The sequence below is a fragment of the Hevea brasiliensis genome, chromosome 15, assembly GCF_030052815.1.
Source record: "Hevea brasiliensis isolate MT/VB/25A 57/8 chromosome 15, ASM3005281v1, whole genome shotgun sequence".
In the NCBI taxonomy this organism is placed as follows: Eukaryota; Viridiplantae; Streptophyta; class Magnoliopsida; order Malpighiales; family Euphorbiaceae; genus Hevea; species Hevea brasiliensis.
Window position 1 is genome coordinate 75,714,793 of NC_079507.1, and position 13,807 is coordinate 75,728,599.

The 13,807-nt window shown below is 39.4% G+C and overlaps 2 protein-coding genes and 1 non-coding gene across 3 annotated transcripts; 2 read left to right on the plus strand and 1 right to left on the minus strand.

Moving 5' to 3' along the window:
• Positions 1–5,708: 5,708 nt before the first annotated feature.
• Positions 5,709–8,901, minus strand: LOC110660253 (protein DEHYDRATION-INDUCED 19 homolog 4). The gene is made up of 5 exons (XM_021818486.2): positions 8,553–8,901; positions 8,268–8,401; positions 7,546–7,623; positions 6,862–7,127; positions 5,709–6,062 (listed from the first exon to the last, which is right to left on the minus strand). The coding sequence occupies exons 1-5, from the start codon at positions 8,614–8,616 to the stop codon at positions 5,954–5,956; spliced, it is 651 nt and encodes a 216-aa protein (XP_021674178.2). The 5' UTR covers positions 8,617–8,901; the 3' UTR covers positions 5,709–5,953.
• A 426-nt stretch (positions 8,902–9,327) lies between these two features.
• Positions 9,328–9,401, plus strand: TRNAT-AGU (transfer RNA threonine (anticodon AGU)). The gene has a single exon. It is a non-coding gene; the product is annotated as a tRNA-Thr (tRNA).
• A 1,427-nt stretch (positions 9,402–10,828) lies between these two features.
• Positions 10,829–13,582, plus strand: LOC110660252 (calmodulin-binding transcription activator 5). Its single transcript, XM_058136545.1, is given in 3 exon segments — positions 10,829–10,962; positions 11,301–12,398; positions 13,055–13,582. Coding segments are annotated over 2 exon segments (525 nt in total). The 5' UTR covers positions 10,829–10,962; positions 11,301–12,260; the 3' UTR covers positions 13,442–13,582.
• The last annotated feature ends 225 nt before the right edge of the window (positions 13,583–13,807 follow it).

Consider the following 13,807-nt stretch of genomic DNA (forward strand, 5'->3'; position numbering starts at 1 on the left):
ATACACAACCTCAATGACCCATCGTTCTTTCTCACAAATAGAACAGGAGCACCCCAGGGTGAAGTGCTCGGACATATAAAACCCTTGTCCAAAAGCTCCTGTAGTTGCTCCTTTAGCTCTTTCAATTCTGCTGGTGCCATCCTGTAAGGTGGCATGGATATGGGGTTTGTACCCGGCACAACATCAATGCAAAACTCTATTTCCCTTCCTGGTGGCAAACCTGGAAGCTCCTCTGGGAAGACATCCATAAATTCTCTGACAACAGGAACATTTTCCATGCTGACACCTTCTACAGATGTATCTCTCACCAATGCCAAATACCCTTGGCATCCACGCCTCAACATTTTTCTAGCACTAATTGCTGACACCAAATTATATGGAGCCACGCTCCTGTCACCATCAAAGCTAAACTCTTCCACACCAGGTATGTGGAAATACACATTTTTGTTCCTGCAGTCTAAAGTGGCATAGTGAGTTGCCAACCAATCCATCCCCAAAATTACATCAAAGTCCATTACTGGTAGAGGAACCAAGTCTGCTAGGAGGATCTTTCCATCCACTACTACTGGGCTACCCGGAAAAACCATATCTACATCTAAGTTGTCACTAAGTGGGGTAGCTACCGACAAAGGACATTCTAAGGTTGTAGGGTTTCTACCCAACCTCATGGCAAACACAGGGGAGACAAATGAGTGCGTAGCACCCGGATCTATCAAAACACGAGCCTCATAAGAACAGACCAGAAGAATACCTACCACAACTGCATTTGAAGCTTGAGCATCCTGGTGGGTCAGGGTGAAAACTCGAGCTTGACCCCTACCCTGAGTGGCAGAACCACGACATCGACTTCTACCTCCGATCCGCCTCCAAATCCACGCCCCTTGTCCTCGGCCTGTTGGCCATCGCCTGCCATGTTGGAAGCACCCGGATACAATTGTCGAGGAACATTCGCAACAGAACCCTGTGACCCCATCTGTGGCTCACTGAACATGGGGCATTCCCTAGCAAAGTGACCTGATTGGCCACACCTGAAGCATACTCCTGATCCCATCAAACAAGGTCCTAAATGTCCTCTTCCACACTGTGCACAAGGTGCCAAGGAGGATCCTGAACTAGACCAGGCTGCTGTACCGAATCGTGACCACTTTGGATCCGCAGACTCCTCGTGGTCTGTGTCTAAAACCACTTCTCTTGCTCCTACCCTTTCCTCTGTTATTACTCTTGCCACCACTATCCGGAGTACCCATTTGGGGAACACCTGAAGAACCCTCTGCTCTGTTTTTCTTTGCTCTTCCGCTATCATCCACAGCATAGCTAATCTCAATCTGTCTGGCTCGATCAACCACCACATCAAAAGACTGATCCGACATCATGGCCAGGTTCGCATACCTCCTGTCAAGCCCCTTTAGGAACCTCTTCACCTTCATAGTTTCAGTAGCTGTAGGGGCATATCTGCTCAATTCCGAAATTCAGAGCATATTCATCTACTGCACTGCCATTCGCCTTAGGGCCTCAAAGGCCCACTGCTTCGATCTCTGAAGCTTTCTGGCACAAACCGATTTATGAAAAGTTCTAAAAACTGAGCCCATGTCAAACCCTCCATCCGGGGTAACACGTAGTCATTCATCCATTGTCTAGGCATAGGCCCCATGACATGCTGCATACACTCTATCAGTCTTCTATCATCAATCAGACTTTCTCGCCGTCTGCAGAATCCAAAAATCGGTATGCATCGTCGACACATCATAAGTACCGTGCACCAACTTCTTAAAATTTATGATCTGCTTGTAAGGTTCCCCTCTTGGTGCGGTGGATCGCTGCTGTGGAGGGTGGACCATATCTTGCGCCATCATGTCGATGGTTCTCTGCATCACTAGAGTAGCCGCCATGGGGTCCATGGGACCTGTGCCATGAAAGATCTTTCGACCGTGGGCGGTGCTCTTCTACTTGAGCAGCTCTAGGCCTCCTACCCCGCCTCCTCGGGGCAGGCGCCTCATCCTGTGCTGACACCTCGTTAGGCACATCTGGTTCTGGTGCAGTGGCAGCTCTCCTGCTTCTACGCATTTTCCTGAAATTCAGCAGCATTAGCCCACAAAAATTCAAAACTGCTCATTACACAGCTCTATAGACTCATATTTATACATAACATATGGAGCAGAAACTAGAAGCAAAGATGACAATGCAAGACGAATGTGGACCCTATATTTCCGCATGTGACTCCTAGTAGACTCTTCCCAACACTTTAGACAACATTCCCTAAGAATCTGGAGCCTAAGCTCTGATACCACATCTGTCACGACCCAACCTATGGGCCGGACCGGAACTAGGACCTGGGCCAGTCTAAAGCCCCCGAGGCCCGTAGTAAGCCTAACTGTTCGTTAACCCAACTCTGAGGCCCATTTGGGCCCAAATTCAAGAAAACAAACGGACAGAGTCCGGCTATAAAATGGACTTACCAACGGGGAGTTTTCGACTCACCCGACCTGTAAACACAATATATAGTCAATTGGGGAGCTCAGCTCACCCTCCACATACTCATCAACATAATAATAAATGGGAGCTCAGCTCCCTCACCCAATCCATCAAACATGCATAGCATATTAAGTTTACAGGTCCCAAAATAATAATTTAATTTACAGACCCAAATCAAATAACATTTCTAACACATGCGGAAATTCTAAGATTTAACAAGTTTATACAAACAGTAATAATTGACCTGCGAGGGAGAGAGCAGGTTAACCTAAAAAAATATCCTCCTGTAGCCTGTAAAAATTTTTGAACAGGAGTGAGCGTTCGACTCAGAGAGTAAAATATCAATTTTAACCATAATCCCTATAACTATCTAAAACTAATGCACCCTGTAGAGTGAAATGCAACATCAACAACATTTTCACATCATAACATCAAAAAGGTAATTTGGAGCACTCACACACCCTGTAGTATCAATCATAATATATGGGAGCCGATCCCTATACGACTCTCTTAAATCCAACTGGTGCCGGTAATTACTCAAGCTCGGACTTCCACTTAATAACCAAATCGAGGGTCCCAGATTACTCAAGCCGTGACTACCCCTCGAAGGATCGGGTCCCAGCGAATTACTCAAGCCGTGACTACCCCGTCCTATCCATAGTCCACACCACATCACACGCACGCCAACGCACGCACACTGCTCCAAATTACCACAACAACATCCATGGCACATCAACAGTTATGAATGCAATATAAATCGTGCCTAGAGTTTAACTACATAAATATATGCATATAAGTGATGCATGGGCATGCTTGAACATATAATAATATCGAAATTACAATTAAAATTAATATTCTACTCACAGACTTGACGATGGTCACTGAGGCGGCTGGGCGGAGGAAGAAGGCTGTCCCGGCTCACCTGAAAATTATATTACAATTATTTAATACAATCTGACTCAATACAAACAAAGAAAAAGACTAATTACGTCCTAAGTCGTGCCGAAAATCCGGCAGAGTCTCCCCTATACCTAGGACCTACCCAACCTGCAAAAGGGTTCAAAACACACTTCTATACTCACAATCCATATATCCACAGTTCAATCATATCACACAGCCCCTCCTGGGCCCATCAAATCAATCATCCATCACAATAAGTAAAATTTCAATTTAGTCCCTATAATTGACCATTTTTGCAAAAACTGCCCAAATCAGCTCTAAAAATTCTAAAACTTTGCCCCGCGGTCCTTAGCAATATTACTAAGCTATTGCAAAAAGAATCGTAATTTTCTAAGCTACCACGAATATCTTATGGATTTTTAATCCTATTTAAGCACTAGAAAATTACGTAAAAACAAGGTTCGGGTTTACCTTTGCCGATTCCGACTTCGGGGACGCACTCGGGACGTCTGACAATGGGGGGCTAGCCAAAACCTCGGTCCAATTCGGAGACTTTTCCGGTAACGGGTCTGTCTGGCCGGAATTTTGCAAACCCGGTCAACTGTCGAATTTCCGCGAATCGAGGATACCTACACGAAGCCCATAACACGGGGGTTAGTACATAAATTTTTCAGAATTTTCTAAGCTCATTAAATGCTCAGAAAAACACTACGAAGTTCCGTGGGACCCACCGAAAAACGATGTCGGAAAAATTCAAAATTTATGTCGTTGCGAAGCTCTCGACGAATGAAGCGTGCTGGTGGCCTCGGTTTTCTCGTGGGATTCACGGTTTTCAAAAAATCTAGCCCAAAAGTCGAAATGGGCTAAAATCTTCCCGAGCAAAAATCGGACAAACCGCTCGATGGATTTCGGCGTTCTTGGTGTCTATGGAAACCTCTCGCCGAGTAGATGATTTTAGACACAAGACCCGGTCCAATTGGTGGCTGGATCGGCCGGATTTAGTCGGGCATTCGCGCGTGTTTTGCCGGCCGTTTAGGCGGCGGCCATTGGGAGGTCAGGCGCGCCGGCTAGAAGGCTGGCGGTGGTGGCGGCGGGGGGTGGGGAGGAGAGAGAAAAGAGAGAGAAAAGGGAGAGGGACGATGCGCGCAGGGAAGGAAAAGGGAAGAAGGAAAAGGCCGGTCTGATTCGACCGGTCCGATCCGGTCCGGTTCGATTCGGTCGGTTCGATTCAGAATACAAAATTTTGAATTTTTACTTTGCCTCGGGACCGAAAACGAGGTCCAAAAATTCCGAAAAAATTCCAGAAAACTCAGAAAAATACATAGACTCCAAATATATTTTTAGTTTTGCCACGTGGTCTTTAAATTAATTTTTAAAAATCATCAAAGTTTATATTTTCGGAAAATCGAACCCGATTTTTAAAATCCGAAAAATCTCAAAAAAATTCCTAAAATTTAAATAAAATTAAAATACCAAAAATACTCATAAAATTTAAAATTTTGGGGTGTTACAACAAATTTTGCTATTTGAAATGTGTCCGGAACTTCTGAAAATGTTAGGAACGACCATAAACACGACCTCTTTCTGGGATAGCCCACCGGACACCCAGACCAGGTCAAAAACTTGGTCCCAATTGTCGGTGAGCTATCAATGATCTGATCGCACCTAAACGAAACTCATAAATTATTAATAATTATCACATAATTATATTTAATTTACAGACATCGAACAAAGTCAAAAATCTCATCAAGTGATCTGAACTATCCGATAATTATATTTTTCAAATAGTATCCGATCAGAGTGGGTTGTCTCATCTCAAAGGTTTCAATGAGCTTAGTTCATCAATGATCTCGGATCACCGATCCGACGGTCGGATCCCCAAAAATCTAACCATAGTTTGTACTTGGGAAGCTCTGCTTGGTTTTGGCATGGGCAATTAGTTTGTGCATGCTTTTTGATCTGGGAGAGTTTTCCTTTTTGTGTAACTCATAATATGTAGCAGCCTCACCCTTGGCTGCCGGCATTTTCTTTTAGAGATGGTGACGCCCTTTCTTTTTCAGATTGGTATTCCACCCGTATCAAATCTGAGGCTCCATGCATTCTGATTTGAGCCTGTTCGTCCTAGAAATGGGTATGGAGTAATAGCTACATGTTTTAAGAGTGTGATTTGAGCCTTGTAACTTTGTTTATCTGAAATGAAATATCTTCTGCTTCGATTTAAAAAAAAAATAAAAAAAAAAGGATTGAAAAAATATTAGAACAAATTCTATGCAAAACAGCTCCTCCTTTGAATGATATCGTAGGATGCAAAAGAGACAGCAAGCCCTTGAATCGGATTAGAATCAATTGAATTTTGATTGTTTCATTCCAGAATGTGAAGACGCAATAGAGTAGAAATAATCAGGTACGGTCTTCCATCTTCCATTATGCGCATCTGAGCTCTAAACACAGCAATAATACAAAGTTTATCTGAGTTTAGCTAATTTTCATTTTATAAATACTTCTTTCTTTCCCCTTCACTTTGCTCTCATTCCTTGCTATTATATTAACAAGTCCATTGCAATTATCCCTTCCCCCACACTCATAGCTCATCATCAAGAATGGTGGACAGCAACACTCCCTGCACAAACTTGCACCTCTGAGACTTCTCCTCTTGGTCCTTGTCTGACAGCCGGAACTGTTGGACTTTTCTGTCAGTATGAAATTCATGTGAGAAACTTAGTAAAGAATCAAACAAATTTTTATTTCATGACTACATCCAACTAAATCTTTCCCAAAGCAATGACTAAATAGATCTATGCCATTGAGATCATTATAATTACAAATATCAACCAATAAATAATTTACAATTATGGCATAACTTCATACAGGCTTAGCTTTCATCACTCTTATTCGTAAACCCTGTTTTTCCTAAGCTGCTTCTTAAAACCTATTTGAAATTGTAATTCCAACCTACTTTTTGAAAAAAGGGTCATTTTAAATGTTATTACAAAAAGCAGTTTTAAAAAGTTATTTTAGAGTTTTCAAGACTAAAATATGTCAATTTTAATTTAAAATAAATTTTGAATAGCCTCCCACCAATATATTTGAAGTAATGCTTTTCTCAATAAAAGCTCAAAAACTGCAAGGACAAACAACCGCTTATTCAAGTCTATCAACTGATATAATAGCTAGGAGCCTAGAATAAATTGAAAAAAATAAAATAAAATAAAATCCACAAGTCAATGTCATAGCCATTCCTCAAACTTCAAGAGCTTTCTTCCATTATACCGATAAAAAAGGTCTCAGAATATAAACAAATTATATTTTTTACCTAAAAAGTTAAACTTTTTAGAAGGAAAAAGAAGATTAATCACAGCCAAATCAATTCAATCATCACGCCATCGTTTTAAAGAAGTTCTACTTATTTGATTCGTAGACGGGTTGCTGGCTCTTTAGTTCACTTCTAAATAACAAATAGAGAAATTTAAAAATGCACAGTGGTGGTACCTTTCCCGGAACTCCTCAGTAGTGCTCCCCTTATTCCCTAAGCCTGCTTCAACTGAAGAATTAGGCTGTATGTTCAGAGGTTCATCCAGAGAAGGTGGATTAAATATAAATGATGAAAGCAATGGATCTGGTTCTGAGTTGGAGGAAGAAACAACGCATGAAGAACCACCCAGAAGGGCTTGTAAGCTTCCTTCTCGCAGCTCTTTTCTCAATAGTGAAAATGCCGAATTAGATCCTCCCTTGCGCAATCTCCTTTTCTGCTGCACGTAATCTCCAGTCAAGGAACACCAGACTCCAATTTAAAGAAAATGACACGAGCAGTTGAAACATACAACAGAAGCTTTAAAAACATCAGACTACAGAGAACTAATCAATATGCAGAACTCGAAAGAAAGAAGTTAAACAAAAGGCTGCTTCAAAAATAAAGTTGAAAATCAAAGTAGTAACTGAGAAAGCACTATCATTAAAGTAGTTGTCAAAAAAAAAAAAAATCTGCAGTTTAGACATAATAAAAGACACCACTTAAACCTCAGAAGAATCCATGACTTTCAATAGCTAATAAAATCGATTTTGCTTATCCAACAAAGGAATAGCTGAAACTCGTAAACATGTGCCTGTAGCTTCATACAACAGGACCAAAAACCATAAATAAAAGTGAAGCCAAATTGATAATATAAAGGATATCTTAAAGAAGTTGCCATGTTGCATATTAATGTGGCAAAAAATATCCACTCCGACTCGTTTAGCACAGACTGGGCACACCTGAAACAAATAATTTGAACAAGAATAACTTAGCAAAGCAGTTACTGAATATCATCACCAGCAACACCACCATGATTAAGTTTAAGCACTGAAAACACAAGGCCAGACAAGTGTTACAGACTACAATGACTGCATTGTATTCTAGAATGCAGCTAAACTCCCCAAAGGAGAGAAAATAGCCATAAATTTAAGGCTCACACAAATTAACACTATAAGATCCATTTGACAGAAACGCTGTTGTCTCCAATCCTCTCTTTCTAACTAGCATTGGCTCGGAGTTAGTACCACAGCTCGATCGAAAATCACAATCCAAGACTCATAAAATATATCGGAACCAAAACAAAACAAAAGCATATACTCTCTACAATCACTCTCCATTCTCTAAACGTTTTCAAACCAAAAATTTCTTACCAGCAATCACTAAATATGTTCTATAAACCAGCCCGAGAAAGTTAACTAAACCCCACATGTATTGTACATTGCCACAATAAAAGCAGTTTTTTTTCGAAAGATCATATCAGCGAAAAGATAAAGCTGTAAGGAAGAGAACTTTAAAACCTTATAAATTAAAAGCAAATAAATAAATACCGCGATAAATTTTACAACATGAGAAGAGGGAAGAAAAGAGTATAGAGAATTAATACCCCATTCTTAGCTTCAATAGGATGCTCCTCGTCAATATGACAGCAGAGTCCAACAACGTCGAAATCCTCGGCGCAAAACGGACACAAAAACTCGGCTTTCAAATCCTCGTCTACATCAGTTTCCTCGTACAGATCTACACACAACAAAACGATAATTAAATTCTCAAAAAAGGCCAATAAAAAACCTCAAGTTTCAACCCACAAAAATTCTACAGAAAAAAAAAAAAAAAGAGGGAGGGGGGGGTGCGCATTATAGGAAATTAAAAGGAGTACAGGACAACGAACCAGATCGATAATGGTAGCGTTTTGAAGAAGTCGAGAGGCGAGAGCTCCATGAATCAGAAGCCATTAAAATTTTCGATAGAAAGCTTTTACAATAAGTGTGATGCTGTATTGATGACAAGTGAAATAGTGTAGAGAGAAGATTGTGTAAATTTATTTAACTTATCGACTTGAAGATGGCAAATAGAAGAAAAACCCTATAAAAAAATGGAAGATAGATGTAATGAGAGCGATGAAGGGACGAGGAAATTGAGACACAATGAGAGAAAGAGCTGAGAAACTCCCCTTGACCAAAGACTTGGTACTCGTTGAGCCCCTCTATCTGTCTCTCTCTCTCTTTATTAAAAGTTAAAAATTATTGTCTACAATAATGAGCCTCGAGTTTTACCAAATTGCAGAAATATCCCGCCACCGTCACCCCCAGTCCTCCCCTTCGCTCTCCAAACAGGTTAATTATCGAATACATCATAGTATTAAAAAATAATATATTTTTAAAAATAATAAAATAATTTTTTCATTTATTAAAAAAGTAAAATTTATGTTCATAAAAAAAAAATTAATGCATATACTAATTTCTTCGAAGCCAAAGTCAAAAAACTAAAAACTACCAAGAGGAGAGTTTGCGTCACACGTGATGTGAAGAATTTTACCGCGTTACCCTCTGAATTTGATTGGACCACGTTATTAAAGCAAGCGTCAGATTCAATTTCTACGTCAACGAGACGTCACACGTTTAACTTTGATGAAGATCTACCAAATCACTATAAATGAATAAAAGGCTCTCGTAGCTCAGTTGGTTAGAGCACCCGTTTAGTAAGCGGGAGGTCTTGAGTTCGACTCTCAACGAGAGCATATGGCATACAGATTTTTCTTTCCTCTATATACTTTTACAAATTCAGCGACTGATGTGATGGCAATCACTATGCTTTTAAAGTTGAAAAATATTAATCGTTAGATGCAGCCAGTGCATTTAATTGAATAATCAATGTGATAAAATATTGTTTTATAATCAGTAAAAATTTAAATTTTAAAATATTATCTTTCTACACACCAAAGTTTTTTAATGCCATTACATAATACATTTAATTAACAAATTTTAATAAATATAATTAAAATATTAAAAATACTAATTTGCCCCTATTGATAGGATCAATTTGATAGAAGCATTTTTGTTTAAATAATTAGAAATAATTTCATTGAAAGGACAAGAACGCAACTCGACACCGTCAAATAATTTGCTGAGAGTGCAGCGAGAGAAATTGTAATTTCTAGGAAACTTAGTTTCACTTTCAATAGAAGTTTATGCTGACTTTGTACTGCCAGCTCAGCCCACCAGACCTCGCGTGGATGTGTGCGTTAGCAGACTCCATCATTGCACGACCCCTACAAAAGAATAATTTGCGAGCCGTGTGCTTTAAACACAGCTTAGCGAGACAGCCTGCTGCCATATTGGCTTTCCTACCATCTTTAAAAAACACAACATTCTCAAAGGGAGAGGGTGAGATCGCTTGGACGGAAGCTTGAATTTCCGGCATTGGCAGTTTTGAGGATCTTTAAGAGCAGAACAGTGTACTTGTTTTTTATTGATGAATGAGAATCATTTTCTCTCAAATCTATAATTGTTTTCTGATCAACAAAATTCTCAGAGGAAGACTACTACGAACTTAGCTAGCCGGAAACAAGCTGAAGAGCGTGTTGAGAGAGCAGTAGTGCGGATTCAAGCCATGTTCCGTCCGAAGAAGGCACAGGAAGAATATCGAAGGATCAAATTGACCCATAACCAAGCAGGCTGTCTCAAAGATGATACTCTGGTAACTCGCCACCCTTTTATTGGTCAGAATTTTGGAAATGAAAGCCAAACCGATGTAAATTTCGAAGTTGATGGTGAAGAATTTGCAACTCACAAGCTACTTCCTGCAGTACGCTCACCAGTGTGCATGGCACAAAGTCAAACCGATGTAAATTTTGAAGTTGATGGTAAAGAAACTGCTGCTCATAAGCTGGTTCCTGCGTATAGGGCACAAATTTCTGGTCCAAGGAAGTATCAAAACACTCAATTCGAGGATTCATGGTCTTCTTCATGTGTGAAGAGCGGGAAAAACTTGAAGAGGAAAAAGTTTGAAGAAGAAGAAGAAACGGAGCAAAGAGATGATGCACTTAGTCCAACGAAGTATCAAAACACTCAATCTGCGGATTCATGGTCTTCTTCAAGTGTAGGGAACTGGAAAGACTCGAAGAGGAACAAGTTAGAAGAAGAAGAAGAAACGGTGGAAAGCGATGATGCAACTACGTCTACAAGGATTTTCTTTTTTGAGCCGGGATAGCCAGTAGGGCCCTGACCAGTAGGGTAAAACAAGATTCGAGAAGAACATGCTGATCGTACACCCTTGAGTCCATGGGTTGGCTTATTGTGGTAAGAGTTCCCAGCGACCTTTGACTTTTGCCCATTGGCATCTCCTCTGTTTTTGTTATGGCTTGAGATTTGAATATATTTTTTTTGCATTCCAATTATAATTCGATTCAAAAATTTTAAATTGTAATTCAGTTGGAATAAAAAGTGAGATCTGTAGGGTTAAGATTTAAAAATTTTAAGTGATTATATTTTAGTCTTTTCATCGTGGTAAAACTTTTTATTTTTTTCTCTTTTTTTTATATTGTGTGATTATACAATTTATATATATATTTTAAATTTGTATGCTAGTCATAACAGTTTTATTTTTCTATGTTTTTTATTTATGATTTGTGAACAAGGGTGCTTCACAATCCAATGATTGATTGGTGTTGTCTAGCAATCAAGATACAACAATTGCATTACATAGCCAATGAGGCATCAAAATACACCAAGGACCAAAGAGCAATGGGGAGGATACCACCCATATACAAGGAAGCTTTATCATCAAGAAAACAATTAAGCTACCCAATCTCCAACTCTATTAGCTTGACTAATGAACGATATTTGAAGATTTATCAACCTATAGTGCAAAAACCATTGAATACCTCACAGGGCATCTATCCCCCATGGAACATTATCTTGAAATGATTGTTCGCTTGATTTGAGGACTCAAATTGCAAAACGCAGGGAGTGGGCGAATCCGGTAACTATGGATCAACTTTCCTGAACAAATATTTGTCATCACTGGTATCTCTCATGCAATGGCCTTTTTAACTGAAACGACTAAGGTCCTTTTCTCTTTTCCTCAGTCACAATTTTGTGCTGCCCATGTTGTTTTTGATTCCATGTTAATGGGTCCAAGTAAAAAGAGAGCTTATTTCTCTAATTCTGAAACATCTCCATGTTCAGGGAGAAAATGGCTGCAGATCTTTTATCTGCAGGGGCAAAGCCAAACTGGTCTCATACCCCACTTCAGAAAACCCTGGTGGATGCACTGCTGCTGATCTTGCATCTGCGAAGGGTTATGATGGCCTAGCGGCTGACCTGTCAGAAATGTTTTTAGTAGCACGTTTCGAGGATATGCGTATAGCAGAAAATGTTAGTGGCTTGCTGCAAACTAAGTGCAACTGACACTGTAAACTCTATGAACCTAAGTGAGGAGGAGCTCTAATCTGAAGGATACTTTAGCAGCTTATCGAATAGCTGCTGATGAAGAAGCACGTATATAGGCTGCATTCAGAGAAAATTCTCAAAAAGTACGGACTAAAGCAGTCCAGTTTACAAATCCAGAGGATGAAGCATGAAATATAGTTGCAGCAATGAAGATTCAACATGCCTTTCACAACTATGAGACACGGAAAAAGATGACAGCTGCTACTCGTATCCAGTTTAGGTTTCGTACTTGGAAAATGCGGAAGGAATTCCTTAATATGCGTGGACATGCTATCAAAATTCAAGTAAGCACTTTCTTCCATCTTCAAGATATCCCTTCGCAATTGTTGGGCTGTGTAAGATGGTGACCTAATTCTAGTCGGATGCTCTGCTCTGAGTCAAACTAGGAAAAAATTAACAGTTGGATTACAATCCTTGGTCGATTTTATAAAATAAAAATTTCAATCTAGGTGATTATGAGTGGACCAACTTAATTAATAAAGATTTTTTTGATTAAACCTAGTAAGATCCAAGTTTGTATAGTAAAATTTACCTATTAAATATATAGATCTTATATAATTATGCCTTAAATTTATCATAGATAGAGTCTAGACAATAATTTTTCAAGTTATGATATTAAATATTTAATCTTATCGATAAAAATTGATTCAGTTAATAAGACTCAATCAGCGCATTCCATTAAGTTTTAATGAGTGTTGGAGTTGATTTTTAGTCTCTTCACCTAAGCTTTTCCCCTTCGGGAAAAAAAAAATCTTATTACTCCCTTTCATCATGAGTTAAACTTGATGAACTCAGTATGGTCTCAATTCTAAGTCTATTAAAAACATAAAACCCATCCGTTTCTTTCCCTAGTTTTTGTGATTACTTCATGCTTATGAAGAATATCTCATTTCATTTGCTTAAGAATATAAAATATTGAATTTGTTTTATTCTAATGCAGGTTACTTTTCGGGGCTTCCAAGTGAGAAGGCAATACCGCAAGATAGTCTGGTCAGTTGGAGTGCTTGAGAAAGCAATTCTACGATGGACTTTAAAGAGAAAAGGCTTTCGTGGGCTTCATGTTGATCCTGTTGAAGTAGTTGCAGATGAGAGGCAGGAAAGCGATGCAGAGGAAGACTTCTACCAAGCTAGCCGGAAACAAGCTTAAGAGCGTTTTGAGACGGCACTTTTACAGGTTAAAGCCATTTTCCATTCGAAGGTGGCACAAGAAGAATATCGGAGGATGAAATTGACCCATGTCGAAGCTGAGGTAAGTGATTTGCCTGGTAACCAAACAAAAGGTGATACCCTGGTAATTCGCTGTCGTGTGCCACACTGTTGGAGATGACCTGCTATAAGAAGTTGAAAGAGATAAATTCTCTTTTGCTGTTGTTTTAAATTCGTTTTCAAGTTTTTACATGTCTGTTTTAGTGAAGTTGTTGCAGTTTTGAAATTTGCTGGTCTCTTCATCATTTTTTATAGTTATTGGACATGCTTAAATCTCCTGGCATTTTGTCACTCCTTGCTTGATTTTGTTGTATTAGAGGTGCTTGACTACCTCATCTTCACTGGTTTGTGTTTGGTTTTTGTTATTTTTGGAGAAGTCCTTCTTACTCTCCTGACTTGGCTTAATTTGGCTTGATTTTGTTGTTTTTGGAGGCTTGGCTTGATATTGTTTTTTAATATATGAATTAAATGACAAAAATCTTCCGTG